The sequence below is a fragment of the Punctularia strigosozonata genome (assembly GCF_000264995.1).
Source record: "Punctularia strigosozonata HHB-11173 SS5 unplaced genomic scaffold PUNSTscaffold_3, whole genome shotgun sequence".
In the NCBI taxonomy this organism is placed as follows: domain Eukaryota; kingdom Fungi; phylum Basidiomycota; class Agaricomycetes; order Corticiales; family Punctulariaceae; genus Punctularia; species Punctularia strigosozonata.
Window position 1 is genome coordinate 2,008,314 of NW_006767435.1, and position 27,977 is coordinate 2,036,290.

The following is a 27,977-nucleotide window of genomic DNA, read 5'->3' on the forward strand; positions in this document are numbered from 1 at the left end:
CGGAGCTTTGTCCATCGACGCGCCTGGTTGGGCGAGAAACACTGTCGCGACGTCCCCCCGCAGCTTCAGGGGCAAGCCGGCAAGACAGTGCACATAGGACCCATCAATGTTCGGTTGATAATCATTGCAGTGAGTCCGTCCGTGCAATGAGCCCAGGTTCGATACCCCCGCATCGTAGAGCCAATACAACGTCGACGGTGATCCGCGATGACTACGAAACTTCAAACAAGCGCCGTTGGTGCACGAGGGGACACGAGGTATCGAAACGACGGCGTCTTGAGCCAACCGGACAGCCGTCCCCAAATGCAGCGGGTGAATCCGTTATGACCTGGCTGTACATACACGAGGGCCATCCGGGCGGCGTCACCGCGTTTCAACTGGGTCGAATCGGGGCGCGTAAAGTCCGTCGTCGTCACAATCGGTAAACATAGACTGGGGTGCATACGATCGTCGAGTGTACAGGAGCTCCTCGGCGAGGTTCTGCGTACGGCGCCCTGTTGTAGTTCGAAGGTATCGAGGGCGCCGGTGACGTCGAGACTCGCCCTCGACGCCTTGGCTTCGCATGGCCAGAGATCCCGTAAGCTGCAGGCGGATCTAGGTACGCAAGCATCCGTCGGCCATCGATTCAGGTGCGGCGTATAGATAGCTTAGACTTGGCCTCCAAAGTGTGGGATGTTGCGATTAAACGCCGGCACCGGGGATAAGCAAGGTCCCATGCAGCCGAAACCGGCAGCGGAGGGCAGACTGCAGGTAGGTTGACTAACCGTTGGATCTACCATTCCTCATCTTGACTTGCGCTCTTGGCGCATCCGCGAATGCATGCGCTTGCTCAGTGTGCACTGGAGACTTGGGCGGGTACGTGTCCATGTGGGAGTGACAGGGGTTAATCGAGACCTGTCGATCGACTCATGAATACACAGACTTTACACTTCAGCCTGTACGAGTTGTTTATCGTACACCTGCGCTGAAGTCCGATGTCAGTGGCTGGATCACGCATGTGTCTACGCAAGAAGCGTTTCGCTGTTAGATAGAGAGGATCCTAGCAAAGATACGGGGAGGCGGCCCTGCACACACCCACCACAATCTTCTCAAGACGCGACGGGTGCCTCACACGCAGATAACAGCCCTGATCGACAGTTAACCCCGCACTCAACGAGCGGGGAAATACATCGAATGCCGATAATTAGCTCGTTACGCCGTATACAGTAAGGTAGACCAGAAGCGCGTCCGACAACACAGTAGATCGTCATCATCATCATCACCCCCTATCGCCCCTCATCTAAGCTCAGCCTCTTAGCCTCGTGTGCGCGTGTGCCAGATACGCGCAGCGAAATCTACCGTCTGCTCGCTCCAACAGGCAAATCTCGTCAGTTAGGCTAGCTTCGCGCCGCCAGTCACGGTGCCTCTTCTTCGCGCGTGGACGTCCATCCGGTCCTGGCCCACCCGAAGGAGGAAGGCACACCCACTATGGGTGTAGCCTCGCCCGCGCCGCCAAGGCGAGAGCGTGGCCCTGGCCGGCCGGGTCTGCGAGCACCGAGTCGGCAGGGCCTGTCGGCGCGCTCGGAGGGGAAGAGGACGGAGCGGCGTGCCGGCGCGGCTTGAATATGAGTACGACGATGAGGCCGAAGATGATGAGCAGGAGGAGGAAGATACACTTCCGGCGACCGGTGTTCTTCTGGTATCTGCAGGCGCGTCAAAGGGCGATATGTTCCGTTCGGAGCCCGAACACGAGCAGTTGGTGGTGTCACATGTCCGAGATCGGGACGAGATGGGCGACGGATAGCGGAACCAGACAAAGAGAGAGAGGGCAGAAGGCAAATGACAAAGCCGAAATCGGTCAGCGGAATGAAATGAGATGGGGCGGAAGGCACAAACCTCGTGGCGACGTCGAGCTCCTTGACCGCTTCCTGCATTTGGACGGCGGTTTGCTCAATGTTGTATTCGACGCTGTCCAGCAGCGTGCCCTGGTCGATCACGAGCGCGCTCAGCTCCCGGAAGAGCTCGGCGAGCTGGGCTATCGAGTCGGCGATCTCGTTCAGCTCCCTGTTCCGTTGCCGGACGTCCACCTGCTCGCCCTGGTGCATCTGCGCCTGTGCCTGTGATTGGCTCCGGGACTGTATTGGATGGCAAGGATCGCCCGATTGGTCATGCGAGTGAGCGGGAGAAACAAAGAAGCCGAGGGTTGACGCACGAATGTAGCCGCCTCGACGTCATCGTCGACGGCAGAGAGGCCTTCGGACCCCTTGAGCGACACCGCTCCGGACGCGATCATCAAGTCTTGGTTTTTTATCGCGTGACCTTGCAGCTCTGCAAAGAAACGGCAAGCAACGCAAGTGGCGGTCAGAGAAACGAACGCTCCACAGAACGGCTGCCAACGCCCGGACATAGAGGACGCACTCTCGAGATAGACCCGCTGCTTCTTCCGGAACGTCGCGCTGAGCTCCTGCACTTTGGCAGCGAGTCCTCGTTGAACATTCTTCGCGGCCAGCTGCTGGTGCCGGGACGACTGAGACTGGGGTGGAAACGAGTGCTGAGCCGTGTCGGCGACGGCGCCGATGCGTTGAATGAGCGCTTGGCACCGTCGGAAGTCCTGGAAGCGATAAAGGAAGGAGACACGTGTCAGCGATTCCCATCAACGCGCCGCATTGCGATCAAACATGCGCGAGATACACCCGTCCCGCGTCAAGATCTACGGAGACGGAACGAAGAAATGGGGGAAAATGGAAACGTCTCGGAACGGCGTTGCTCGATTGAATGGAACCTAGAGGTACCTTGGTGATGTCTGTCGTCGCCGCTTCGATTTCGCGTTCTTCAGCGGACCGGTCCGAAAAGCCGGGGAGAACGTGTTTGGCGTGTAGCTTGTCGAGGACGGAGACTGGCGGATGCGCGGATCAGCGGGGGTTGCTCGCACGTTGAGTAAACTGCATGGGCGTCCGATACGCCCCACTTCCCGGGCCGAAGCGGAGCGGAAACAAAGGAAGAAGGGCGGTGCGGCACGTACTCTTCGCCTTTGTGCCAGCGAGGATGTCTTCGACCTGCTCCGCGATATCGACCCTGTTGGTCCCATTGTTCAGTTGTGGGATAGAAGGATGGCGCGGTGGGCGCATTAGCTGCGCAGGGACGGCGCGAGGCCACGGACCATTTGGGGGGCAGCGCGTCCACGTCTAGGGCAACGTGGGCGGAGTCGGCGTGGCGTATGAGTCCCTGGTGCTCATCATTGCCGAGGTCGGGGTCGTCGTACTGGGCGCTGAGGCGGCGCGAGCGGAAGCGGGACGAGCGGGCCTGGGAGTCGCGGTAGGAGAGGAAGAGGAGGGTTCGCGAGCGCGTCGTCGGCGTCGAGGACGACGAAGCCATCGCATGGTGAGCGCGCCGAGCAGGGGAACGAGCTGAGCGGACCCCCGCGGAGGCCGCCGGCGGTGTTCCCACGCTCTGCACGGCGCGGGTACTGCGCTGCGTGGCGAGTGACGACGATAAATTCTCCCTTTCGTTTGTTTACGCCGCTTGTGATGACGGTATGACGCCGGGCTCATATGTCGGCGCTGCTCTCCCGAGGGCTTCGGGCCGGAGAGTGAGCTTGCTTTGTGGCTCTTTCCGGATCGAACGTCCGAGCGCCGACATCGCTGGCCATCGCAGCCGTCGCGAGCCACCTGGGTGGTGGCGACCTGAGCCCAGCGGGAGAAGCCCACCTTGACCCAGCGCACGTCCTGGCTCGTCGCACTCGGGACGCAGCGTGGCGTGCATAAAGAAACAGGCAGCCGCAGACACTCGCCTTGTGACAGCGGCGATATCGCAATCAGCAGCTCAAGCCCAAGCCAGGCCGACGATAAGGTCGCCACGTCTTGTGACAAACCAGATCTCGTCGCGCATCCGATCCCTCGTCATCGCCGCACCTTTCACGGCCCAAGATTCGAAGACGAGTGGCTTCTGCTTCACGCCCCCCATCCGAACCATCCGGTGGGCAGCACGACCAAACACTACACAGCCACCGCCGAACCCGGACGGCACAAGCCATCGACATCGGACGCCCCATCGCATCAGCTATAAAACCGCCCACCCCTCCGCCCCTCAGTTCGATAAACCGAGCAATCGCCCCTGTCCCTCTCCCGTCCGCGACTGCCCCCGTGTCCCGCGCCGACGCACGCCCCCTCGCCCTCTCCGCTCCGATCAAACGCTCCCCGCCGTCTCCCGTAAGACTTCTTCGCGTCATCGCCACCTGCGGCGAAAGCCTAAAGTTCGGCCTCTTCCAGGAACGCTACGCACCCCATAGCGAATCACGCCGCCCGCTTCTTCCCCGGATCTCAAACAACGCTCTCCTCCGTCCCCTATCCTTACCACCACTGCATACCGCGATGTGCGTCTTCGAGACGTGAGTCACCTCTAGCCGCGATCAGTCATCACAGCCCGAATTGCTTATTCATACGACTACAGCGAAGGCATCAAGTGGGGCTGCGGGGTACGTCGACCTTCCATACCCCAAGTTCGATACCCGTGGCTAACGTATCCTCCAGCACTACCAGGTCACCAACAAGACTGCCAAGATCGACTGTTACAACCGCTATTGCTCGCACTCCCGCAGCCACCCGCCAGACTGTACCGGCAGTCGTTGCGCATGCGACAAGGTGACGCCCGCTCGGTTTCACCTTGTCGTGTTCCCTTTCCTGATGCCGTGCACGCCACAGTTCTATGGCCCTGATGCCAAGGAGGTCGTGATCGCCAAAAACCCCGATTACTGCTCCTCCTGCCACTACTGGTTCCGCGGCAAGGGCGCCATGACATCACGATGAAGACCGCCCCCCCTCCCTGCTCGCCCCGCGAACTTCGACCCGACTCGATCGCTATCACCGCTGTCCAAACACCATCTTCGCATATTTATGCATTTAACCCGCGACTCTTTTCCGGCATCGTCATCATTTTCATCAAGATTCCCAAGCATCGTGCTGTATTCCTCATCAAAGCCCAATGTATCAATGCATCCCCTGCCCCCCCGATACCGCCTCTTTTCCGCTTCTGACTCGCTCATCCTCTTTATTCGTCATTCCTGACAAATTACGCCATCATCTCGTTCGTCATCTCACAGAGCCACGCTCAGCCGTGCCGCCCTCATTTCCATCTACAATCTCGTCTTGTTCCTCCGCAACGTCCGAGAAGACGCTGGCGCCCCTATATAGCATCCGAAAGCTCCGGTTAGACGACGTTTCGTTCGTCTCAGATTATCTTTTTTTCTTGCTTATCCTTTATATACCTAAACCTAACACATCAAATGTAATAATCCTATTGACCTTCGCCGACGTAATAAATATCGGTATCGCAGATGTCAATCCAGCCGCACAGAGAGCGCAAGTTGTGCGATCCGGACACGGGCTGGCTTTTGGACACGTACGTGGGGAGCGTCGATCTCACGTATTGGGAACTTTTACGGCAATCCCGATGGGATCACAAGACCCGCGAGAGATCGGCGTCGGGGGGTCTGAACGCAAAACGCTCGCATCTTTGCACCTCTTTTTACGTGTACGCGCAGTGTAGTACAGTTTTTACACGCGCCCCTTCTACTGCCATGCATCAACATGCCTTTCCAGGTCTCCTGGAAGAATTATGCACGTAGATCGTGCGAGTGCACCAGAAGCTGCGGGTTCCGCGCAAGCTATACGCCGGTGGCGCCGCTCCCCATGCGCACGCATTCCTCGTAGACTGGACAAAAGCACGATCAGCTTGCGCACGTATGGCGGGGCGATGGTGCGGCAGGGTGCAGTCCAGCATTCCTCGCCGGTGGCGAGCCGAGAAGCACGCATATGCGGTAATTCCAAGGACGGAAGTATCCTTCGGCTTGTTTCCCCGCGGTCGGCGTGGGGGGTGGGTATGTGCCGCTATTTCTGCCCGAAGCCTGGAGAACTAACCCCACTCCTCCTCCTCGTTTCCTCCCGGGTCCTGCTGATCCAGCCAGGCGCGTTCTTTGCGATCGCCGGATGAGCGTCTCAGAAAGCGACTCGTATTCTCATGTCCTTGCGAATGGCTTTCGCAGGGCTCCGGGGCCACCGGGACGCACCTCCGGACGCGTTCCGCGCAGGAAGTAGCAGCCCCCCCCCGGAATTCCATTTCGAGCTGGAGGCGGCGTTTTACGTTTCCTCCCGGGCAGCTGGACGACAAGAACGAAGCCGGAGAATATGTATGCGCGCCCGGGACACGGCGGCGGCCCAACCGGGTTCCTTCTCGGTGTGGTGCTCGCCTCTCCTCGTGATCCCGGGGGAAGCGTTCGTACACGCGCGCGCACCACCTGCTGCGCTGGAGTGGGCAACGATGAGCAGGTGAAGCGGCGAGTATTCATCGCAAAGGCACCCGCCGCCGGGATCCCGCCTTCCCGTAACGGCATGCTCGAAACGCGAGTGCAGAGTTGCCAACCCGCGATCGCGCGTCGGAACCTAATCCGCGAACATGGCGGACGTGATGCGGGTTTGACGCTGTTATGTTGTGCCGTGAGAGCCATCTCAGTCGTGCTTCCCTCTATGCATATCGCGGCGTTGGCTCACCTCGAGAGCGACCCGAAGCGTGCAGTGTTTTCCAGTGGGAGGTCGAACCCGCGATATAGACCCGGATCGCTGGACATGAAAGTTCTTCAGGGCGCCATGCAAGCACCATGTGTCCGATCGAGGATGCCGTCGTCCTAGATGTGCACCCATCGCAATTCTCCAACGTAACAACGGCAGATGGAACCCCCCCCCCCCGGGCCTGGCATCTGCAAGCCGTCCACGTTCATTGAGACTCCGTCAACATATACCGAAAGAGCATCACAATCTCCTGAATTGCCAATGTAGTGGAGTACTTCTCGCTCATATGTGCCTCGTGAACCAAGCAGCCGCGCAGGCGTCTCCCATGCCATGTCGATCCAGATCTTGTCGAAGGGGCCCGCATACAGAGAATGAACAGCTTAATCGGCTTCCCGGTGCATGTCGATAAATCCGGTACGAGATGGGCATGGGCTATGGAGCACTCACAAAGATACAACGGTGCGATAACTGGCCCCTAGAGTCCATCGGGCATGTGCATGAGACCACGTCGGGATTTCGCGAGATTGTCGTTGGCCAGCTTCTGGGTCAACTTCGATTTTGGTTGTCCAGCACACGCGCCATATGCATAGAGCCAAGCACCCGGTCAAGGAACATCTGATGACCTGCGAACACCAGCTCATGTGACGACCGTTCTCTCCGGACCAACGGAGTGACCAGGACGAACGGTATTGTGTACCGGAATCCGCCAAGCACCTGGCTCGCGAACACAAGTCGAACGGAGGTGAGTGAGGCGGCCAAGCTCGGTTGAGTATCCCTGCTCTCTGACTTCTACTTCATCCCGTACCGAGACTCGCCCGCCGGCATGCAGAAAAGATGAAGCTCCATATACGTACTGCGAGTCTCGTACGAGCACATCAACCACGAGAAGCATGGTGTTGGCTTGTACGCAGACATTGACAGCAGAACGAGCCTCGCCTTGCTGTCAACCGTGGCCAAGACGGTACTTCGACGGATACACGAGCGTGCATCAAATCACTCCGAGTATATGCGTCACGCTGAGGAAACGCCCTTGGCTCGTAACGATACATATGACTCTGAGGATGAAGGCCAGGTAACTTAAGTAAACCGTGTGTGAGCGCTCAGCGAGGACTAGATGCGCGATATGCTTCGAGTAAATTGTCGACGCAAACAAAGGTCAACAATGCCAGCCGACAAACCGTGACGTTATACTTCATCATATCTGACCTTCCGTCAACAACGTCTATCCCACTAGTACTGCACATACTGCACCCCACTGCGGAAATAAGACTATAGCACTGCTTTGCAATAGCGTCTAGGACTGGAGGTCAGCACAAACCATGTCGAGCTACATCAGTTGGTCATGAAACGACAACCCCACCTTGCGCAGGCGGATGCGATGCAACCGTCCTGTGTTCGACTATGGACCTCGTAACCGGGACATGCTACCATTCTCTCATTGCTCTGCAACCAGTGATACCCGCGCAGTGGTCCTATTGCCACATCGTCTTCTGCCCCGTCTATGACACGTCTACCATCTCCGCAGTTCTGTATATATATCGTTTCTCTTTCGTCAACACAGAGTATACCTTCAACGTCATATTGTGCTTCCGGAGCCGGTGCCATCTGATCGCAGGATGACATACTGGAGCTGACGACGCGCAAAACTGGGATTTGGCTGTGTTCGCCGCCTCCTTTGCTACTGGGGTTGGTGGTGGCCGGGACAGAGCAACTTTCGGCCATTCCCCATTTCGTGCGCGGGAATTGTGGCGCTCCTGCGGTTGCGTTTGCAAGACAAGGCACTCTCCAAAAGACGATATCATTCAATGTAGTAGAACCCTCAACAACGCAGTTAAATGGTTGAACCCAGAACGACACCCAAACGGTCTACGTCTAGCGTCCCCGATTCATACGCTTACATGCATGTCGGTCTGGCCGCGCCTCCGAGATCTCTATGTATATGTGTACGAAGCGAACTAACGTTACCAGCGTTGGCACAGCAGACTGCTGTGATATTTCACGCCCGCCCTGGAAGATTGGGTACCTGTGCTCATGCGGATCGTTTTGCAATGTCCAATGTTAGCACGCCCACTCCCCGATCGTAATTCGCGGAAATTGACCACCAGTTGGCATCCCTAGATCATCACCAGCTCCAAGTAGCCTCCCAATCTATCCTGCCGTACATGGCGCCAGGCTGGCCTGCGCACCGCGTAGCGCGAGTACCCTTGTTCTCGCGCGAGGCGTGGTCGACGTCGCAGCAGGGTAGTGGGGTGCTTTCTGCAATGCATTCAGTTCTCCACCCACCCCGAAATACATTGGAGCTGTTCGAACAGTATAAAGGCAGTTCGTGCCCTCCGATTCAAGGCAGCAAACAAGTCCTCTTCGCATCGTCTACCTGCATTTGCACCAACCAACCCGCAAGTGTTCAACTCGCCTGATTCCGAACGACCCTCATCGTTCGTTATAGTATACCAACCAGCAAGTCACAATGACCAAATTCACCTTCATCACTATCGCCGCCATCGCCGCCCAGGTCACCCTCGGCGCCGTCCTTGAGCAGCGCAGTACGAATTTCTCTGTGTCCAGGATCACACTTGCTCAACCTGATCCTCAGCCTGCGGGAGCCCCGACACCGCCGCCCCCGTCTGCCAGACCTCGAGCGGCAGCCCGCTCGTGCAGGACTGCCAGGTCGCCATCCAGCAGCTTGGCTCCAGCTCCTGCAAGGTCTCCAACACGGGCGGCTCCGACTGCTCAACCCAGGTCACCGTCGGCACTTGCAAGATCGACGCGTGCTCCGACGGGAACACGCCCGAGCTGCAGCCCGGCGTCAACTGCGGAGGGTACCTGCAGAGCATCTTGAACTCGTGCCAAAGCAACGGCATGGTCGGAGGCATCCTCAGCCCGGAGTCGTGCAACGTCGCCGGCGAGGGTGCTTACAGGCTTCAGTTCTCCAAGGCCTAGAGCGACCGGTACGTATTTCTTGTTCGTGTATGGCGATGTCAAAGCTTAGGTTGAATTGTAGTGATCATTGCACGAATAGCGGCGTAGCTCAATCCGCTGCTTGGCAGATGTTATACGTAGATGCTCGCATTCGTTTATTGTCTTGTATTTGATGATCTTAATGGACTACTTGATTCGCGCGAGTGTGGCCAGCCTCCGCAATTGAATAACATTGCGTCTCCGGGGACCGAAACTGTAAGTACATTGATTTGCGATGACAGGAGTCTTATTCGCCATCGCCAAACCGACGACCCCCTCCCCCCCGACTTCCACCCTTCAGCACAGACACGGCAAGTGCAGAGTCATGTAGTTGGCGCATGCACTACTCGGCTCGTCACTTCCCTCCTGTAAGTAGAGGCTCCATATGGTCGTGTCGCTCGTGGGACACGCGACGAAGTTGAGTTGCCGTGGGTTGGTGGTGATGATTGTATCGCCCTCGAGACCCCAATCAGTGGTGATAGCGGTAGAGTTGAAGACGAGCGGCTTGTAGGATGTCGAGACGGACTCGATGGCGTTCAGATATAGCGTGCCCGAGGAGGCGGCAAGGGAGATGGTACCGCCTGATATGTCGAAATAGCCGGAAGAAGCCTCCGGGCCAAGGACAGGAACCCCGTCTAAGGTAGAAATATGCAGGTCAGATACTGTGAAACAAGGAAATCAGTGATTGGAGAGCCCACTCAGATCTTGCAGGTAGAAGTGGTATACCGGGCTAAACGGGCATTGTCAATTCCGCATCAAGATCAGAGCGGTTTACGGTGACTTACTCTTGGTCTGTGCGAAGCTGAGATCCCGTGGGTGCTGCAGCCGACGTGGTCGTTGCGGGTATGCTGGTCATCGGGTCTGAGGTGGTGGGGTTCGGTGTCACAGTTGTCGGGCTGAACGTCGGGACAGTCGTGCTGACCGGCGGCGGCGAAGCCGATGCGGCACCCGGGAGGCATTGCGAATAGTCTGAGGCATAAGGAATACATGGATGTATCGGAATATCATGCAATACGGATGCTCACATGTGTTCAGCACGGTGCATGCGTATCCTGAACGCGGTATGAGAATCTTGCCAGATGAATTTTGCGCCGTGTTCGAAATATGCACGCACCAGAGACACATGTCGTGGCCCCAGACCTGAGTCCGACAAGATGTCATATGAAAGTCCAGGTTGAAGACCATTGATCACTCACCAGCCGATTCCACCGCACTGTCCATATGCGCCGGATTGTGCTCGGGCAACCGCAGTTATCAAAGCGAGGGCGAGGAAGGTGATGACTTTCCTTGACATGATTGTATGAGATCCGAGGACCAAAGGGCAGTTTACACCGCGATTTCATCCTCGGCGCACATATACATGGCTTGCCTTCGGGTCGGAAGAAGGTTGGGAGAATCCTCGCATTTGTGATGCGACGTGACTGCTGCTGGAAATACGTCGGCAATGCATGCATATAGCATCGTTATAGTGAATATGCTCTCGGAACAACCGTGTTTCGGTCTGTCATTGAGTCAGAACACGGGTGGCGGGAAGTTCGTTTTTAGAAGACAAGACTTCAAGGAAGGTTGCTCGAACGATCATGTGGTTGTTACATTGATATCCAGATTTCTGTGCCAGCCTCCGCTAGCTGTCCGGTAAATAGGTCCTTGGTGGGTATCATAAACATGTCTACAATCACAGAGAGAACTAATCCATCAAAAACGTGAGCTGAAGATCGTCCTCATACCCATGCCATTGCTATGATCGAAGCCAGACCAGCCACCATTAACGACGCGAGGCTGACGGTAGATCTGCTCGAGATGCTTGCACTGACGTGTGCGCCAGTTAGGTTGGATGCTGAGGATCCGCCCCACATCTGGAAGTTACGGAAGTAGGTGTGCATTTCGGACGATGGCGCCCAGGAAGAGTCAGATCCACCATAGAATGTACTAAAAGGTGATGTCCTTGAGTTGCCAGCGATGTATGATGAGGAGAAGCCGAAGAACGCACGATAAGTAGAGTCCATTGATATTGACAGATTTGCTAGCGCGAAGCTGAAGGTTGTCTTGCTGGAACGCCTTCACGTCGTTGTAGCTGGAGACAGGGCGATGAGCGCGACAACGAAACTGCGTATGACAGAGACGTACTAGAGCTCGACATTTCCGTTCGCGGTGTCTACAGGATCGTTCATCTGAACGACCAGAGTGATTCGGTTCCACCTATGCAGCGCAAAGGTCAGCATAATCAATCGAATTCGCTGACACGTAACGTACTCTCCAGCCAAGAAGCTGAACGATCCTCGATGAATGCTCGTCCCGAAGTCGGAATTGCAAATGATGTCGTCGTCTTTGCAGAGCCCGTTTGGCGTCGGAATGTACGCATACACCTCTCCGGCACCCCCTTTCCTCCACATCGTTCTCGTGCTGAAGCAGTCGGTCCCGTTAGGCTTGTTGCCTCCACTGCATCCCGTGTGGTTCTGTCCTCCCCTTAAACCAGCCATTTTCCCGCCCTTGACGAACTCGAAGCCCTGGTCGAATGCGACCTCGTACGAGAGCACCATGCTGTCGAAAGCGGACCCGTCGGATGTGTTCCATAGGTTCTCCAGCTGCATGCCGGACGAATTCGAACCAAACGCATTGGCCGGGTATGTGACCTTGAGCACTGGTCCGGTAGACGTTGGGGTGGCTGCAGGCGAGACCGCTGAGGTGATCACGGTCACGCCTGAGGCGGAGATTATTTGCGGACCCGAGGGTGTACTGGATGTGGTGACCGTGCCAGACGCCGACGCAGTGATGGAAGACGTAAAGGGATCGTTGACGAACGCTATTCGGTCTGCGCCGTTCTGGATGCGTCCTTTGCTCAAGGACCAGCCTTGAACGATGAAGGTGTTGGCGTCGGAGGCGCCGAGGGTCGCGGTTGGGAACGGCAGCGAGGTGCTCGTCGTGAGAGACAACGCCGACGCCAACGCCGACGCTGCTGTCTGCGCGCTCGCCGAGTTTGCCAGGTACAGCGCTATGGCCGACAGAGAGAGGGTGCGAGTTGAGTGCATCATGGCAAGGATGAACAGGCGGTCGTGTGTCAGAGCAATACTCCAGTCATTGACCAGAACCCGCCGGAAGAGACAACGAGCAAGTACACAAGAAAAGATCTCCCGCGTTCCGCAGGCGATGCATCTCACCACACGGCAACACGAGGTGAACGGGTGACATTGCACAGTATGCGTATAAGATCGCCATCTATGCTACACTGTGGTACATTACGTGTACTAAACGAAAGGATGGACATGAGTGTACAACTAACTACGATAAAATGAAAAAAGTTCGCAAATTAGGGAGATAATACAGAAATAAAGCAGTCATTGACCCTCACTAGCCAGCGGCTCGTACGTCTCGTCCCAGCCATGTACCAAGCAGCGCTCAGAGATCAAGTAGACCCCTCGCACCTCTCCGCGTGCCGTCTCGCATTCGTGATCTCCTGGCAGTCGGAGCCGTAGACGGTCGGCCCAACACGGTCTGCTTCGTCGGCGAACCCGACCGCACCTTCAGCGATGGCGGTTGCGGCACCGAGCTCGCTTTGACGCTGTTGAGCGAGCCGCTCCGCTTCACCGATGCGCCTACCATGCGCCGCGATGAGCGCTTGGGTCGCGGCGGCGGCGGGCCACCTGGTGAGGGTAGAGGTGACGGCGGGACCGAGATGGAGGCAAGCGCTTTGGCCGGAGGCGGAGTGAGCGGGGGCCGGCTCTGCGCCTCTTCCATGGTGGTACGTGTCGGGGGAGCGGAAGATGGAGCTACACGACTGAAATGCGGATCGAGCCGCGAGTCGGGCTGTGGCGTCGTCGGGCCCCTGGCCGACGGGCCCATGGGCATGGCCTTGGCAATCTCGGTGTTCAGCCCCACAGGCCGCACCTTGCGGGAGATCAAGGGTTCCCTTCTGGGAGAAGCCGCAGGAGCGGTAGCTGGTTTCGGCGTCTCGTAGATCTTCTCGGCTGCTAAACCAAATGAAGGCTGACGCGCGGGATGCGAGGCCTGATAAACCATCGGTGGCGCGTCTACAGGCGGGGTGGGCGGTATCGGAGGCAAAGGAGTGCGCGTGAACGTCGGCTGCTGTCGTACCCTGGTCGGACTTGATTCCCGGGATCCCGACGCAAGAAGGTCTGCGGAAGCCATGGACGGTATGGCATTGCGCGCGATGAATGCTGCGGTCGGACCGGATAAAACTGAATCCGCCGATGAACGGCGCGAACGGGCCAATTTCTCATGCATATCGTGCGGAGCAGAGCCATGTGAGTAGATGGAGGCGGTTTCGACGGAATGGCGCTTCAGCGTGCTCGCTGTGCCCTTGCGTTCGGGTTCTGGGTGGAATTGGTTGTAGAACACAACTTGAGGTTCGCGATTAGGCGCGCCGTAAGGAGGCACGGCTTGCGGTTCGCGGGTAGGCGATCCGTAGGGAGCGAGCTTGGTGTTCCAGGCGACAGGTACCTGTTGTACGGTCCACATCTGCTTGAAGCCCGCCTCCGGAGACGCCTGCTCCTCCGGACGAGGCGGACGCAGCGGAGGGACCTTGACCTGGTCTGCCGAGCGACCCGTGGAAGGCGGCGAGTACTTGAGGTACGATTTATCCGCCGAGCGACCGGTAGAAGGCGGCGAGTATTTGAGGTACGATTTGTCGCTTTGTGCCCTTGAGCTGAGGGACGACGGCCGCAAAGCGTCGACTGGTATTTGCGCGGTCGGTAGACCATGACCGAACGGCGCAATCGCCCCGTCGGCGCCGGCGGGGAAGGCGATCAACTCCTGTTTGCGGCGTCGGGCGCGGCGACGCGATATGCAGCAGTAGATCACGGTGAATAGAAGGCCGAGAACGACGATCCCACCGGCGATGGCAATTCCTATAATAATGGGCATGGAGAATACGGGCGCGGAGGAACTGGGGGAGGCGCTGGGTGCGGACGACGTTGTGGATGAACTGGAGAGAGTTGAAACTGATGCGATGGAGATAGTTTGAGTCGGCCCGCTCGTTTCCTCCGCCATGACTTGGGGTGCTATCCTTATTACGGGCGTTGCACTTGTCGATGGATCCGCTGTCGTAGAGACGACCGAAATGGCGCGCACCGCCTCCAAGTGAACGCCCTGAGCCGTCGGTGCTTGACCGAGGCTGCGATCTGTGGAGGTGCGCGGTAACTACGTGCGGACGTTAGCAATCTCAGGGTTATCGGGACGAGCGACAACTTGCCTGGGCGTGGACATGATATCGAGAGAGGGAGACCATATAAGCCGGAAAGTGAGGACGATGGCTGTTACCAGCAACTCAGCCAGGGAGTCTGTGAGGAAAGTATAATCAGAACGACGAGCAGTGCAATCGCCGCCTGTGAAGTAATATAGTACTTTGAAACGGAAGGAAAAATAGGAAGGAGGCTCTGCCGGCGAAGGGGAAATGGGCGGCCGGGCGAAGTGAGAGGATATTTCTACTGCGGACGTTGAGGCGGTTGCAAGTCTCGCTCGCAACTGCGGCAACCATCGGGTCGCGGTCGTCATCTTGATGAGGACATGAGGAAGCGTAGATCATCTGGGTTGATGGTAACAGCCGGGGGGCTCCGTATGTTTATGTCTCGGGTCGAGGCACATTCAGGAGTAAATCAGCCAGTTTGATGGGTCGGTGGGCCTGATCAAGACCGTCCTTTGGTAGATATATTCGGATCAGTTCAACATTCTCCCAGCGGTCTGACAGTCATGGTGGTGAGTAGCGACCAGGAACAGGCGGTGCCCGATTCAGTGGCCACCTGATCCATCTCCGGGCATCACGCAGACCATTGAACGCGGGTCCCAAAATTTCGATCAGTAACGCTATTAGTACCATCTCCTCTCCTCATCTCGCCCACCGGGCGCTGGCTTCATTTCGCCAGAAACGCGTTGTACAACACATCAAGCATCTGGATACTCGTAGACCTTGACGGCCGTCCTAAATGCCTGTAGCCATGCCCACTGCCTCCGACCGCTTCGCGCCCATCTTCGAGGCACTGCGCACGGCGCCAACTGGTCCTGGTACGATGCCTTGGTATACGGGTCAAAAGAACATTGCTGACATACAAGGTCATAGATGCTAAGGCCGCAGCAGACAAACTCGCCCGCGAAGTGTTGAAGGCCGGCCTGCAGTCTTTGAGGTACGGTAGATAGCAGCCAGCTTACACGTGAATGCTCATCGGGTGTACACAGCGACGATGGGATACTCGATACGTTACACGCATACGCTGCGAACAAAAAATCCGGGTTTGAGCGCGAATCTGCCGGCGTCGCTTTCCAAGCGCTTGCCTCCACCCTTGGAACGCCAGTTGCCCCCCTCCTGCTCCCTTCTCTCCCGATCCTTTTCGACTTGTATATGGACAAGGGCGAGGTTGTTCGGGCAGCAGCCACTGCGGCCAATAAGGCGATCTTGAAGCTTTTCCCACCCGAAGCGACATCGCTCGTTTTCCGTCAGCTCGAGGTAGTCCTGGATTCCGGAAAATGGGGCGCCAAAGTTGGCGCGCTTGATGCGATCAGGGCCTTTGTCCCATCTGCAAGAGAGCAGGTAGCGAACGAGCTAGGCGCGGTGTTGCCAAAGGTGGAGGGCGCAATGCATGACACGAAGAAGGAGGTCTCTTCCGCGGCTATCAAATGCGCCACGGCCCTTTGTAGCACGCTCGCGAATGCGGATCTCACAACTCACATACCTGCACTGGTCAAGTGTATGTCCAACCCAGACACGGTGCCGGCTTGCATCAAGTCTCTCTCCTCCACCACGTTCGTTGCCGAAGTCACCGCCCCGGCGCTTGCCGTGCTTGTCCCCCTCCTTCTCCGCGCGCTCAATGACCGCAGTATGGAGGTCCAGCGTCGCACTGTGGTCGTCATAGACAACCTTGTCAAGCTTGTGCGCACGCCAGCTGTCGCCGCCCGTTACCTCAGCCCGCTGGTCGAAGGTGTTGAGAAGATCGCCAAAGGCGCCGCATTCCCTGAGGTCCGCGCCTTCGCGGATACCGCCCTCAAGACCCTTCTCAAAGCCGGTGCCTCTGCGAGCGCTCCACCCCCGCCTGCTCGTGACACCCAGGGCGAGATCGCAGCTGCTCGGGCTGCGATACTGATATGTTTGCCTCAGGAACTTCTTCTCGTATCGCAAGCGACACCGAACGGGCCCCACGAACCTCGCCACTCTCTCCTGGCTAAGGTGATCGATTTTGAGGCTGCTTTAGTGGCGGATCTTGTCCATGACCGCGACTTCGATAATCTTGGCGCTTGGAAACGCTGCGTAGGCTCGTTTCTGGACCCGTGGCTGGGACCAGATACCGATGGTTCCGTGGTTGCGGAGCGGGTGCGCACACATTTCGAGGCGATAGATCGTGTATGTTGTCATTCTCTCTGCCCGCTTGCAGCCCTCATAACGACTCATATTCTCACAGGCTAGATTTGCTCCTGCCGTCGATAATTCAACAGATGAAGGAGAGCTGTTATGCGACACTGTCTTCTCTCTTGCATACGGCGCCCTTCTTTTGCTTTCGCACACGCGTTTGCGTCTCTTCCGCGGTCGGCGCTATGGCATTCTCGGCCCGAACGGTGCTGGAAAATCGACCCTTATGCGCCAGTTGCGGGATGGCAAGGTTGAAGGCTTTCCGCCTCAAGACCAGCTCCGTTGTGTGATGGTCGAGCATTCGCTCCAGGGCGAAGATGGTTCACTGTCTATCATAGATTTCATCGCCGCTGGTATGTTGAAAGGGCCATATACATGCATCATTAGACTAACGATTGTGCGTTTGCCTCAGATAAGCAGCTCAAGGATGTGCCTCGGGCGAAGATACGTGACCAGCTACTGGAAGTCGGTTTTGACGACGCCCGGCAAGCGGAGACTGTAGGGGGCTTGTCCGGTGGATGGAAGATGAAGCTTGAGCTTGCCAGGGCCATGCTGTACAACGCCGATCTGCTCCTTCTTGACGAACCCACCAACCATGTACGTGCCCTAGTTCACGCTGGGATCAGCATTCGCTAATATGTGTTTAGCTCGACCGCGCTTCGGTGACCTGGCTAGAAAACTACCTTAAATCCCAGACAAATGTTACTTGCTTAATTGTTAGTCACGATTCAGGGTACGTTCGCCCACATTATCTACGATAAGATCGAAGGTAAACGGGGCACAGATTCCTAGACAATGTAACAACAGACATCATGCATGTATGTGAAAAATCCTGCTTTAGGGCTGCGCTGTTTGCTTATGATATCATCCTAGTACGAGGGCAAGAAACTTGTATTCTATAGAGGGAACCTGTCCACGTTCGTAGAGGGCCACCCAGAGGCCAAGTCATACTATACCCTTGCCGCCACATCTATCAAGTTCGCTTTCCCGCCTCCGGGCTCACTCATGGGTGTTCGGAGCAACACCCGTGCCATTCTCAAGGTCAACAATTGCACGTATACATACCCCGGGAAAGACAAGCCGAGCTTGTACAACGTCAGCTGTGCGCTATCGCTATCGAGGTAAGCTCCGGCTTCGCTTAGAACGGGACGGAGACTGATGGAGCAACACAGCCGTGTCGGTGTCGTCGGGCCTAACGGCGCCGGCAAGTCGACCCTGATCAAGCTCATCACCGTGCGTTTCCGCGTTGCTGCTGTTTGGTTTGCTGGCTGAACCGCGAACAGGGCGAGACAGAGCCTCAAGAAGGTACTGTGTACCGCCACCCCTCTCTTCGCATTGGCTATGTCTCCCAGCATGCTACCCATCACATCGGTGCGCCCGTCGAGCTGAGACTGCAAATCAGTTATGTGTCCTGATTTAGTTTGTATCAGAGCATCACCTTGAGAAGACGCCTGTGCAGTATATCCAGTGGCGGTTCCAAGACGGCTATGATCGTGAGTAGGCTTTGATCTGCGAAGATGTAGCTTCTAATCTTGAGCCTAGGCGAATTGCTCGAAAAGACCACCCGTGTCCTGACCGACGAAGACAAGGCGCTTCTCGAAACCGAGTTCGTTGGAAGCAACGGTTCCAAACGGAAGCTCGAGGTTGGCGGTGCTCGCGTCTCCGTTTCGGTTGCTTTGAGTGCTAATCTCGTCTCGCACAGCTTATCATGGGCCGTCAGAAACTCAAGAAATCGCTCCAATACGAGGTCAAGTGGCGCGGGCTTGACCATCGTTTCAACTCCTGGATTCCGCGTGAACAACTGATCGAGAAGGGTTTCGGCAAGCTCGTACAGCAGTTTGATGACCTCGAAAGCTCGCGCGAGGGTGCCGGATCCCGAGAAACCTCGGGTCATCTTGTCCGGAAACATTTGGAGGACATCGGCTTAGATGGAGACATTGCGCAGTACAACGAGATCAGTGGGCTCAGCGGTGGTCAAAAGATCAAGTTGGTGATCGCGGCCTGCTTGTGGAACAACCCTCAGGTAATGTGCTGTTCGGACTTCAACCGCCATATTGGCTGAGACGAAACCATAGATCTGCGTTCTCGACGAACCGAGCAACTTCTTAGACCGTGAGGCACTGGGTGGGCTCGCCGTCGCAATTCGAGATTGGGCTGGTGCCGTTGTCATCATCTCCCATAACGAGGAGTTCATCAGCGCGCTGTGTTCTGAGGTGTGGAACGTCGAAAACGGTCGCATGACCCACAAGGGCAAGGCGTCCGTCGTGGAAGACGCGTTCGACGATGCAAAATCTCCGAAGGGCAGCGGCGCCAACACGCCCGCTGGCAGAAAGGGGCGGACTCCCGCTGCGAGCGCAGCTGCTACCCCGGCGGCTAGTGGCGATGAGGCGCAGGATGGGACGTCCACGCCTCCCGTGAAGAAGAAAAAGAAGATGACGAGAAACCAGATCAAGGCACAGGAGTATGTGCATAGTCTTACTCCCCGCGGGATCGTGGATTGCTAACAATCACTTATAGGGAAAGGAGAAAGAAGCGCAAACTCGACTGGCTGTCCTTCGGAGGACCCAAACCCGAGGATACAGACAGTGACTGAGGTCTTTTACTGAGGTTTGTGTTATTGTTTCTGCATGCGCATTAGAGCTGGACTTCAGTCCATTGTCACTGTACTTCTCTCTGTGATAGACATCTATGCACTGATAATACTTGTTGGATACGTTTCATGTCTGCGTGACGAGATGGTGGCGTGAGCTTGGAGACTCAGATAGGGTCGTGACTGAGGGTATTGAATCAGATGATCTGATCAGCTTCGCACGCCAAGCTTGCTAAGTAAACTAAGTAGTAACATTCCGAGATGGAGAGTGGGTTTCGAGTATGCGCGTCGACGTCCGACCTTTGGACGGGACCTCGTCAGCAATCTACCGACCTACCTACCTACCTGCCTACCTACCTACCTATCTACCAATGGAAATTAACGCGTGAGTCGTATCTGCTCTTGACATCGAGCTTTGCCCTTATTTGCATCTTTCAGAGGCTGATACTCCTCGAACACCGCGAGCTGTGACGACGGTCAGCTGTCCGATAGTAGCGTGCGAAATACGTTTGATTGACCCCTAGGCCTCCTTCGTAAGCATACTCCACTAAGTAGCGCTTTCCAAATTCCGAAGGAGAACGAGACACGCGTTCCGAGACGGTTCAAAGCTGATGACAAACGTGACCGACCCTTGATCCGTACGGTTACGGAGGGTGATAGTAAATGCTCCGACTCGGAGGACGCAAGGGGCCAAGCTCATATATGATGCATCATGTTCGACAAGCACATCTTGAGGTCCGAATTGTATACCTGTGCTACATACGTCTTCCCTTGAAACCTACCAGCAAAGACCGTCACGTCTGCCTAGCCCCGAGACATCACGCCGTACTCAGTATATTCAACGCGCAGAGGATATGGAATTGGCCAGGATGTCGAGCAGTTACCAAGCGTATTCAGATTCGCGCGACGACGTTGGGAATGGTATGAATGGTATGCCATATAGTGAATATTTGCCGTTCTGAGCTTGACGTTCACCGATAGCACCTACGCTGCGCGAAGAAGGCTCCGGCGAAATCGAACCACGGACGGAAAGCACTGGACCCATGTTTTCTAGTCGATTCTTCGACAAGAATCCCGAAAGCACAGTCAAGCGAAAGTTATACCTCACAGTTGTGGGCGGTGGGACGTTCACGCTCATATTGCTCGTATTCTGTGTTATGAGGTGGGTAACGGCGCTATTCGCGTTCAGACGACCCCACCGACGGATTTACCCCGATGCAGCATCTACTGGGGAGCTTTATGGAAGATCCGCAACGGAGTACACAACCTCAATGGCTGGATAATAGTCAGTGTCTCCACCGCATATGATGTGGTTAAGCTCCGCTCACCGACGTGGACCGCAGGACTTCGACGGCGGAGACGTCGGGAAGGCTGTAACTGAAGGCTTTTTGAGCGCGACTGGGGAGAAGACCCAGATATCCTGGCATACCGTTCCCGCAGACCATTTTCCAGGGGGTTTGACCGATGTTGCGGCTCGCGTGTTTGACGAGAGGGCGTGGACCGCGGTCGCCAGTACGCTAACTCCGACTGAAACCTGCTACTTTGTCTAACATCGCACCGTTCTCCACAGTCCCGGCCAACACGACCGTCCGATTACAGGCTGCGCAAGCGTCCGCGGACAGAATGTACAACGGTAGCACTGCTGTGATGGCGTACGGGGTCGAGGCTCGCAATGAGAACGCCTAGTCCGTCTTTTTTCTTTTCTTTTTTCTACTCGACGCTCAAGTCCATCTCATCCCGCAGTCGGACCTTCATCTTTCCACAGATTAGTCAGGTCATGGGGCAAGTGGCAGCGTCCTTCGCCGCTCAAACTGCAGCGAAACTGGGAGCCAGCGGATCGAACATGACCAACCTGGTCGCGACCGCGCCGCAAGTCGTTACCTCGCCAATTGGGTTCACTATGAATAACATCAAGCCATTTGACGTGCCGGTGTGAGCCCCACTGCATATCGCCAGATTGTTTGACCCGTCCCTCACACTCATGCAGAGCGACCGCTGTTAACTTCGTCGGCCTAATTTATATGGTCATTCTGACTGTATGTACAATGTCACTGCCATTGTGCTTGGATGCTCCGGTCTGACAGGCTTGTTCACTTTAGTTCAATATGGCGGTACGCAGCATCGGGTAAAGAGTGATTCGTGTTCGAGACTGACGTACAAATCAGATGACTAACTTCGGCGGGCGAACGGTCGTCGCGCAGCTCGACAGGCGGCTGAACCTTCGTTCTCTCATCGCTATCCGGTTGGTGGTTCCGTTCATCTCGTATTTCTTCCTTTCCGTACGTACTTCATCTCGAAAATCATCGATAAGCGCTCTAAGGGGACATTCTACACAGCTGTTCTTTGCCTTGCTCAGCTTGGCGTTTCAAGTACCCTTTGACCGGAAGTGAGTCTGCCTGACTGAACGCGCTAGATACGCCTGATCACCGGGGGATCAGGTTCGGACATGCCGGTTTCTTCATCTATTGGATGTTGACATATATCGCTATGCTTGCATTGTGAGTGACAGCAATATTATCTTGGCTTACTTGAGAGTACTGACAAACTTGCACGCTCAGGGGAATGGCACTTGAGGCACTACTTCCCTTGCTTACACTACGCTTCATCTCGTTGTTCTTATTGCTGTGGATAATCTGTGAAATCCCCTTTCTTCAATGCATGCATCCGTAGATACTAATATGATCTTCCATCCGCAGCAAATGTCTCTGTTGCGTTGTTCCGTGCGTTGTTCTCCTACCCCTTCTTGTATCATCTGATTCTGATTTATCGTTCTTCAGCGATTGAAATCTTACCTACTATCTACCGCTATGGCTATGCCACTCCGTTCTACAACGTATCGCGAGCAGTACGAACCATCGTATTTGGGACGCGAAATGAAGGTACGAACCGAAGGTCTTCCTTGGCGCGTTGAAAGAGTGCTGACTTTGAGATCTATAGTTGGAATGAACATTGGCATCTTGCTCATTTGGGTTGCGATATCGTGCGTGACCACTATTCTTATACAGTGGTGGAGGAGGCGCCAAGATGTTGCTTTGTACGAGCGGGAACAAGAGGAGCGGAGAGCGAACGAGAAGGAGGATGTCTGACTTTACCCGATATAACCTTCACGGCGTTGATAAATTACTGCGAGGATATTAATCTATACAGACGCCATTGTACGACGATCACAAGCACATATAATTGATCCCATGTCCAACAACTAATCTGGACATCCAGCCACACACGAGGACCTTAGTTGAATGCGGCCCAAGGTCCACCCGGGACAGGGGCATTACCCGCTGCGGAGGACTGAGAAACGGCACAAAATTGTCATCGCCACCACCACGGTTTTGTCTCCACGTTCCTGGCGTTGTGTGTCACCTCGTGGACCTTGCGTTGCCTCGGGTTTGCCTGCGCTGAGACTCGCTGTGCCTGGACAGCAAAGCCCACTACGGACCTCGCAGGCCTCGAGTGCATTGACCGGTCCTCACCAGTCCTCACCTGCCTCACCTCTACTCACCGTCACGTTCTGTCGCGCAGAACGACCACGTGCGACGCGCGACGCGCCACAGGTATGTTGAAGTCCGATCGAGGGCCACGATTATTTTGGCCACATATTCCGTTATTGATCATGATTCTGCTATAAGTACGCGGCACCCATCGATCCCGCAGGCTGCTACCAACATCCGCCACTCCGGGAGACCCTCGAACGCGTGCCCGGGCATCCCCGCCAGCATGTCCAGTGCCGGCGCTGGACCGTCCTACACCTACTTCACGCGCGCCATCTCGGGGCCTGTACCGGGCGTCCTCGACCCCGAGCAACCAGCACGTCTACTCCGCCACCCGGGCTCAAGATTGTTCTTCGCGTCGTACGACCCCCTCGTCGCGTCCGCTGCGCTACAGCAACACGTGCCGGACGCGTCTGCCGCCGCTGGATCGTATCGCGCCAAGAGGATCGTTGTAGAGGTCGCTCCCAACGGAGAAACCGCGTGGAGGTTCGTTCCAAAGGCCAGAAAGGACCCTGGTATCGAAGATGAGGGGTCCTGGCCTCAAGTTATCGACCTTTGCGGGCACGTCCTCGATGCTGGGGTCTGAATGTGTTTCTGACGCCCTGTCCATCTTTAGGGAACCTGTCCTATGCTTCCAAGAGCAATGGGAGATTTACAAACTTGACAAGCTGGCATACGACTGCCACATACCTTCATACCCCAAACCGATCACCATCACCCGGATCCACTCACGGAGCCCCCCGCAGCGTGCCCCGGCGCCCGCGCCACACTTCAAACACGGACTATCATCACCTACCGCAGGTCGGGATCACAAGAAATTCCGCAAGGAGCCGGTGGTCACCATCGACACCACAGAAGACGAATTCGATGACGACGGATTCGACAGCGACGGTCTCTCCGAGTCGGACGAGGAAGAAGTAGAGGAGATGGTAATCGACCCCCACCCGCCCAGCCAAAGCCACAGCCAAGGCAAGCCGCGGTCGCGGTCGCAGAGCGCGGCTCCCGCTCTCCGAAGAAAAGAACGCAGAGAGAAGATGGAACAGGAGCGCAAGAAGAGGAGGGCGAAGATGGCTGCTAAAGGAGCGACCGTTTTCGGTGCGGGGTGGAGTAGCCCGCCAGACAGCAACGCGCCGAATAGCCAAATCGACTCGGGAATCATACGGGATACGAGCATGCTTGACCTGTCAGGCTCGTCCCAATCAAGTTCAGTACCCGAGACGCCGAGAGTGCCTGCTTCCCAGCTCCCCGATCCGCCTCCCAGCACCGGCAAGCGTAAAGGTACGACACGAACTGGATTTCTAGCAAGATGCTCATCTGAGATGGACATCAGCGTCACCTGGCCCCGCATTCGTGAATCCACTACGACCTGTGGCAGAGGATCGTGAACCCTCTCCACAAAAGGCCGCCTTCCGCGACCCGAAGCGCGCACGGACACGCTCGCCTCCGTCCAATAGCAAGAAGAACTCTCGGGAGAGAAAGAAACAAGAGGAGTTGGCGTCGAGGCTTGCGGAGTGGCGGTCGGCAAGGGAGCAGGCGTTCTTGAGAGACCTTATCAACGATCTTCACACTCATGCTGCACAGAACGGACATGCAAACGGTTCGTGTGGTTTTAACTTCCTTTTCCGCCCACGGACGGAATGCTACGGATCGCTAACTTCGGAGCTCAACAGGCAATTCAGTCCCAAGCCAAGACACTGCATACTCAAGCCAAGACACCACATCCAGAACACAAAGCCAGAGCGACGACCCACCAACGCAGCAAACCGAGACGCCAGACGCCGAGTTCGACGAAGAGGCCGCCCGCGCGGCCGCCATCGAAGAGTCGCGCCGCAAGATTGCCGAGCTGGAGAGGGACCGGCCGATATGGGAAGAGGCCGCGAAGAGGAGAGCCCAGAGTGAGGCCGCAGAAGAGCGCGAAAAGGCGCGGAGGAGGAATGAAGAGGAGCGGCGCGCAAGGGAGGAAGAGGAAGCGCGGCAGAGAGAACAGAGGGCGCGGGCAGATGCAGAGCGCCGCAGGGAGGAGCAAGCGACGCGGAGGAGGAAGGAGGCGGAGGAGAGGGAGAGGGTCAGGAAAGAGCAGGAGGAGGCGGACAGAGCGCGGAGGGAGCGCGAGAGGAAGCGCGAGCAGCAGCGGGAAAAGTGGGGGACTGGCCTCTGGTCGGCGGTGAGGGCACTGGACAAATACAAAGTACTGTCGGACGCGTTCGACGCCACGAAGTGGGCCTTGCCAGACGCTCCCTTAACGTTCGACGACGTGCCGTGGCCAGTGTTGCATCCCCCAGGCCGATTTACTGTGAGTGAAAGACCGCTTTTCTCAAAGCGGTTTGGTGACCGATCTCGCTATACAGGTGGAGGACCTAGATTGGTCTACGGTCGAGGAATTCTTCACCGCCGTGCGTCCACATATCCGTCCGCAGGAATGGAAGTCATTCGTCGAGAAAAGTCAGCGCCGGTTCCATCCCGATCGTTGGAGAGCTAGGGGCGTTCTCAAAGCTGTGAGCCACGAAGGAGAAAGGGACGAGATAGAGGTTGCGGTGGGCGTCGTGAGTCAGGCCGTGAACCCGATCTGGAGAGATGTGAAAGGATGATAGCCGCGCATTCGGCGTCTGGGTTTGCTGATATTTTATGACATGATGAACACATGGATATATGGGCACTGATACTTAGCACGGACATGATAGTATGGTACGGTGTATGTACAAGGTAGATCTGAGCACTGGGAATACAAGAATATACAATCTCAGAGCATTCGTGGTGATCGCAGGAGACGGCGCCGCGCGCGGTGAGCACCGCATATATGCCACGCTCTTCCCCCAGCTCCGGCGCCGGTCCTGGAAACGTGTCCTACATGAGATCTCCCTAGCTCGACGCATCACGACATGTTAGGTCGGAGCCGACAAGCTGCACAGAGCGGGCCCGACGAAGGCGAGGCTCGTCAACCGCTCTTGGATGACGGCGAACACGACAATGTGATCTTCAACGTCGGCGACGATGAGGACTCGGACGGGGCGCGAACTCCGGATCGTGACCTCCTACACGAGGAGCATTCGAAGCGGAACGGACATGTTCGCTTTCAGGAGGAAGTCCAGGTGCGAGTATCGTATGACTGCGACCGTTTGATGTGCTAATGTCAGATAGGTCATAGCACCTCCACTCCGTTCAACTCTTACTAGTCGAGAAATAGGTGCGTTATACCACGCACCACTGGCGTCTGTTGGCCTGAGTTATCCACGAGAATACGAGCAGGACTCCGACGTACTCAATGACCATGACCTGGAGCAGCTCGAAGCAACACCTGGTTCCCATCGCCAGGGCCGACGCGGAGAACAGGCCATGCCTCTCCTCGTAGGCTTACTGGACACGGCCACAGTGCGCCGCTCGCTGGACGGGTCGTTGTCTGTCAACGGTACGGGGAATGGGCCAGCCACGGAAGGATTAGAGGGCGTAGACCTAGACGAGTTGGCAGCGAAGAGGACGGCAGGCGGCGGATTGCTGGAATCCGTGGCAAATATGGCCAACTCAATCCTTGGGGCAGGTGGGCTTATATCCGCTAAGATAGTACCCCAACTCATCGCTGCTCTTCGTAACAGGTATCATCGGTAAGCTTGTATTGCTGTTGTGAGGTGCAGCGTCTCTATACTCATGCGTTCCTGTAGGCTTGCCCTATGCGTTAGCCCAGGCGGGATTCTTCACCGGATTGTTCTTGCTCGTGGTGCTCTGCGGCGTGACCGACTGGACCATCCGGCTCATCGTGCTCAATGCCAAGCTGAGCGGCAGAAACTCGTATATCGGTATCATGGATGCATGCTTCGGTCCCAGCGGTCGTGCCGCGGTTTCCTTTTTCCAGTTCGCCTTCGCGTTCGGGGGTACGTGCTACTGACAAATACCGGAATCTCATCCCTAATGTGTTTCACTGGTCTAGGAATGTGCGCGTTTGGTATCATCATCGGCGACACTATTCCTGCGGTTATCCGCTTCATATTCCCGACCCTGTCCACTATTCCTGTGCTCTCCCTCCTCACAAACCGCCAATTTGTCATTGCTCTTTGCACTATTTGCGTCTCATACCCTTTGTCCCTGCATCGCTCGATTGACAAATTAGCGCGAGCATCCGGATTCGCGCTAATCGGCATGCTCGTCATCGTCTTCTCCATCCTCATTGAGGCTCCTCGCACCCCACCGGAGCTACACGGCGACCCAGCACGACGCTTCTCGCTCGTAGGGCCTGGTGTATTCCAGGCCGTGGGCGTAATGAGCTTCGCCTTCGTCTGCCATCATAATTCCCTACTGATCTATGGCGCTCTCAAGACCCCCACCATGGATCGTTTCAAGACCGTCACGCATATATCGACAGGGATCAGTCTCGCGGCATGCGTGACTCTCTCGTTGTCCGGCTATTTGGTCTTCACAGATAAAACACAAGGCAATATTCTCAACAACTTCGCGAAGGTCAGTTGAGAAAGACCAAGACCCGAGGAGCAACCTCTGACGTATGGATAGGACGATACCCTAATCAACGTCGCGAGATTCTGCTTCGGCATGAACATGTTCACCACCTTGCCACTGGAACTGTTTGTTTGCAGAGAGGTGAGGCACCAAGTTTTTTGTCTTGGACCGTGCCCGCTAACGGGTGATCTCACCGCCAGGTCATCGAACAATACTTCTTTTCGCACGAAGTCTTCAGCCCGCAGCGACATCTATTCTTCACCACCGCCATCGTCGTGTCATCGATGTTTTGTGAGTCCTCGATTCGGTTTGATGCGCTTCAAAATTGTAACTTCTCGACCCGCAGTGGCGCTCATCACCTGCGATTTGGGCGTCATGCTCGAAATAACGGGAGGCGTGTCCGCAACCGCCCTAGCCTTCATCTTCCCCGCAGCTTGCTACATCCAGCTGGCCAACCCAGGCGAACGATGGACGAGTCGCAAGAAGCTGCCCGCCGTACTCTGCGTCGCGTTCGGCAGCATCGTCTTGGTGATGTCGCTCTTCATCGCCCTTGGAAAGGCATGGACACCTGCTGGCAGTGCCAGAATCTGCGCATGAGC

General features: G+C 56.4%; 11 protein-coding genes across 11 annotated transcripts; 6 read left to right on the top strand and 5 right to left on the bottom strand.

Moving 5' to 3' along the window:
- Positions 1 to 119: 119 nt before the first annotated feature.
- PUNSTDRAFT_119051 (uncharacterized protein) lies at positions 120 to 616 on the bottom strand. The gene has a single exon (XM_007381282.1). It carries the CDS (start codon positions 441 to 443, stop codon positions 222 to 224), a length of 222 nt encoding a protein of 73 aa, XP_007381344.1. The 5' UTR covers positions 444 to 616; the 3' UTR covers positions 120 to 221.
- A 510-nt stretch (positions 617 to 1,126) lies between these two features.
- On the bottom strand, positions 1,127 to 3,480 carry PUNSTDRAFT_50670 (t-SNARE). The gene is made up of 6 exons (XM_007381283.1): positions 3,002 to 3,480; positions 2,772 to 2,875; positions 2,398 to 2,590; positions 2,192 to 2,307; positions 1,876 to 2,114; positions 1,127 to 1,682 (listed from the first exon to the last, which is right to left on the bottom strand). The coding sequence occupies exons 1-6, from the start codon at positions 3,105 to 3,107 to the stop codon at positions 1,466 to 1,468; spliced, it is 975 nt and encodes a 324-aa protein (XP_007381345.1). The 5' UTR covers positions 3,108 to 3,480; the 3' UTR covers positions 1,127 to 1,465.
- Positions 3,481 to 4,349: 869 nt separating this feature from the next.
- On the top strand, positions 4,350 to 4,784 carry PUNSTDRAFT_131973 (uncharacterized protein; the record flags this gene model as incomplete). The annotated part of the gene is made up of 4 exons (XM_007381284.1): positions 4,350 to 4,366; positions 4,429 to 4,453; positions 4,509 to 4,619; positions 4,680 to 4,784. 4 exons carry the CDS (start codon positions 4,350 to 4,352, stop codon positions 4,782 to 4,784), a joined length of 258 nt encoding a protein of 85 aa, XP_007381346.1.
- Positions 4,785 to 9,009: 4,225 nt separating this feature from the next.
- On the top strand, positions 9,010 to 9,482 carry PUNSTDRAFT_42961 (uncharacterized protein; the record flags this gene model as incomplete). Its single annotated transcript, XM_007381285.1, has 2 exons — positions 9,010 to 9,085; positions 9,136 to 9,482. The coding sequence occupies 2 exons, from the start codon at positions 9,010 to 9,012 to the stop codon at positions 9,480 to 9,482; spliced, it is 423 nt and encodes a 140-aa protein (XP_007381347.1).
- A 315-nt stretch (positions 9,483 to 9,797) lies between these two features.
- Positions 9,798 to 10,794, bottom strand: PUNSTDRAFT_142063 (uncharacterized protein; the record flags this gene model as incomplete). The annotated part of the gene is made up of 6 exons (XM_007381286.1): positions 9,798 to 10,135; positions 10,199 to 10,230; positions 10,286 to 10,469; positions 10,526 to 10,552; positions 10,615 to 10,640; positions 10,697 to 10,794. 6 exons carry the CDS (start codon positions 10,792 to 10,794, stop codon positions 9,798 to 9,800), a joined length of 705 nt encoding a protein of 234 aa, XP_007381348.1.
- Positions 10,795 to 11,071: 277 nt separating this feature from the next.
- On the bottom strand, positions 11,072 to 12,589 carry PUNSTDRAFT_142064 (uncharacterized protein). Its single transcript, XM_007381287.1, has 4 exons — positions 11,754 to 12,589; positions 11,628 to 11,699; positions 11,491 to 11,574; positions 11,072 to 11,429 (listed from the first exon to the last, which is right to left on the bottom strand). Exons 1-4 carry the CDS (start codon positions 12,530 to 12,532, stop codon positions 11,222 to 11,224), a joined length of 1,143 nt encoding a protein of 380 aa, XP_007381349.1. The 5' UTR covers positions 12,533 to 12,589; the 3' UTR covers positions 11,072 to 11,221.
- Positions 12,590 to 12,674: 85 nt separating this feature from the next.
- PUNSTDRAFT_119055 (uncharacterized protein) lies at positions 12,675 to 15,183 on the bottom strand. The gene is made up of 2 exons (XM_007381288.1): positions 14,710 to 15,183; positions 12,675 to 14,657 (listed from the first exon to the last, which is right to left on the bottom strand). Exons 1-2 carry the CDS (start codon positions 14,743 to 14,745, stop codon positions 12,897 to 12,899), a joined length of 1,797 nt encoding a protein of 598 aa, XP_007381350.1. The 5' UTR covers positions 14,746 to 15,183; the 3' UTR covers positions 12,675 to 12,896.
- A 174-nt stretch (positions 15,184 to 15,357) lies between these two features.
- Positions 15,358 to 19,552, top strand: PUNSTDRAFT_119056 (uncharacterized protein). The gene is made up of 15 exons (XM_007381289.1): positions 15,358 to 15,518; positions 15,574 to 15,637; positions 15,690 to 16,848; positions 16,907 to 17,207; positions 17,267 to 17,451; positions 17,502 to 17,587; positions 17,639 to 17,672; positions 17,728 to 17,975; positions 18,027 to 18,087; positions 18,138 to 18,225; positions 18,285 to 18,347; positions 18,397 to 18,497; positions 18,557 to 18,877; positions 18,930 to 19,315; positions 19,372 to 19,552. Exons 1-15 carry the CDS (start codon positions 15,440 to 15,442, stop codon positions 19,445 to 19,447), a joined length of 3,252 nt encoding a protein of 1,083 aa, XP_007381351.1. The 5' UTR covers positions 15,358 to 15,439; the 3' UTR covers positions 19,448 to 19,552.
- Positions 19,553 to 20,472: 920 nt separating this feature from the next.
- On the top strand, positions 20,473 to 22,617 carry PUNSTDRAFT_99099 (uncharacterized protein). Its single transcript, XM_007381290.1, has 14 exons — positions 20,473 to 20,606; positions 20,666 to 20,729; positions 20,788 to 20,956; positions 21,015 to 21,129; positions 21,188 to 21,376; positions 21,432 to 21,480; positions 21,544 to 21,555; positions 21,610 to 21,723; positions 21,781 to 21,830; positions 21,883 to 21,942; positions 22,003 to 22,079; positions 22,141 to 22,164; positions 22,222 to 22,323; positions 22,382 to 22,617. Exons 1-14 carry the CDS (start codon positions 20,488 to 20,490, stop codon positions 22,528 to 22,530), a joined length of 1,293 nt encoding a protein of 430 aa, XP_007381352.1. The 5' UTR covers positions 20,473 to 20,487; the 3' UTR covers positions 22,531 to 22,617.
- A 2,506-nt stretch (positions 22,618 to 25,123) lies between these two features.
- PUNSTDRAFT_23151 (uncharacterized protein) lies at positions 25,124 to 25,412 on the top strand (the record flags this gene model as incomplete). Its single annotated transcript, XM_007381291.1, has 2 exons — positions 25,124 to 25,225; positions 25,281 to 25,412. Coding segments are annotated over 2 exons (234 nt in total), but the record flags the coding sequence as incomplete, so codon positions are not given.
- A 399-nt stretch (positions 25,413 to 25,811) lies between these two features.
- Positions 25,812 to 27,975, top strand: PUNSTDRAFT_111859 (amino acid transporter; the record flags this gene model as incomplete). The annotated part of the gene is made up of 8 exons (XM_007381292.1): positions 25,812 to 26,021; positions 26,071 to 26,116; positions 26,168 to 26,467; positions 26,589 to 26,798; positions 26,855 to 27,381; positions 27,433 to 27,519; positions 27,579 to 27,669; positions 27,725 to 27,975. The coding sequence occupies 8 exons, from the start codon at positions 25,812 to 25,814 to the stop codon at positions 27,973 to 27,975; spliced, it is 1,722 nt and encodes a 573-aa protein (XP_007381354.1).
- Between the last annotated feature and the right edge of the window lie 2 nt (positions 27,976 to 27,977).

What these genes read in the sequence shown, in the direction of transcription:
- PUNSTDRAFT_119051 (XM_007381282.1), bottom strand. Translation starts at nt 443, where the DNA reads ATGCACCCCAGTCTATGTTTACCGATTGTGACGACGACGGACTTTACG.
- PUNSTDRAFT_50670 (XM_007381283.1), bottom strand. Translation starts at nt 3,107, where the DNA reads ATGCGCCCACCGCGCCATCCTTCTATCCCACAACTGAACAATGGGACC. An exon ending in CGACGACAGACATCACCAAG is followed by an intron (nt 2,591 to 2,771) that starts GTACCTCTAGGT and finishes TATCGCTTCCAG; the next exon opens with GACTTCCGACGGTGCCAAGC. An exon ending in ACGTCGAGGCGGCTACATTC is followed by an intron (nt 2,115 to 2,191) that starts GTGCGTCAACCC and finishes CATCCAATACAG; the next exon opens with TCCCGGAGCCAATCACAGGC.
- PUNSTDRAFT_142064 (XM_007381287.1), bottom strand. Translation starts at nt 12,532, where the DNA reads ATGATGCACTCAACTCGCACCCTCTCTCTGTCGGCCATAGCGCTGTAC. An exon ending in AACGGAAATGTCGAGCTCTA is followed by an intron (nt 11,575 to 11,627) that starts GTACGTCTCTGT and finishes CCCTGTCTCCAG; the next exon opens with CTACAACGACGTGAAGGCGT. An exon ending in ATCAATGGACTCTACTTATC is followed by an intron (nt 11,430 to 11,490) that starts GTGCGTTCTTCG and finishes ATCACCTTTTAG; the next exon opens with TACATTCTATGGTGGATCTG.
- PUNSTDRAFT_119055 (XM_007381288.1), bottom strand. Translation starts at nt 14,745, where the DNA reads ATGGTCTCCCTCTCTCGATATCATGTCCACGCCCAG. An exon ending in GATATCATGTCCACGCCCAG is followed by an intron (nt 14,658 to 14,709) that starts GCAAGTTGTCGC and finishes GTCCGCACGTAG; the next exon opens with TTACCGCGCACCTCCACAGA.
- PUNSTDRAFT_119056 (XM_007381289.1), top strand. Translation starts at nt 15,440, where the DNA reads ATGCCTGTAGCCATGCCCACTGCCTCCGACCGCTTCGCGCCCATCTTC. An exon ending in ATTGTTAGTCACGATTCAGG is followed by an intron (nt 17,588 to 17,638) that starts GTACGTTCGCCC and finishes AACGGGGCACAG; the next exon opens with ATTCCTAGACAATGTAACAA. An exon ending in GTTCCAAGACGGCTATGATC is followed by an intron (nt 18,348 to 18,396) that starts GTGAGTAGGCTT and finishes TCTTGAGCCTAG; the next exon opens with GCGAATTGCTCGAAAAGACC.
- PUNSTDRAFT_99099 (XM_007381290.1), top strand. Translation starts at nt 20,488, where the DNA reads ATGTTTTCTAGTCGATTCTTCGACAAGAATCCCGAAAGCACAGTCAAG. An exon ending in GCTCGCAATGAGAACGCCTA is followed by an intron (nt 21,130 to 21,187) that starts GTCCGTCTTTTT and finishes CTCATCCCGCAG; the next exon opens with TCGGACCTTCATCTTTCCAC. An exon ending in TGTCTCTGTTGCGTTGTTCC is followed by an intron (nt 22,165 to 22,221) that starts GTGCGTTGTTCT and finishes ATCGTTCTTCAG; the next exon opens with CGATTGAAATCTTACCTACT.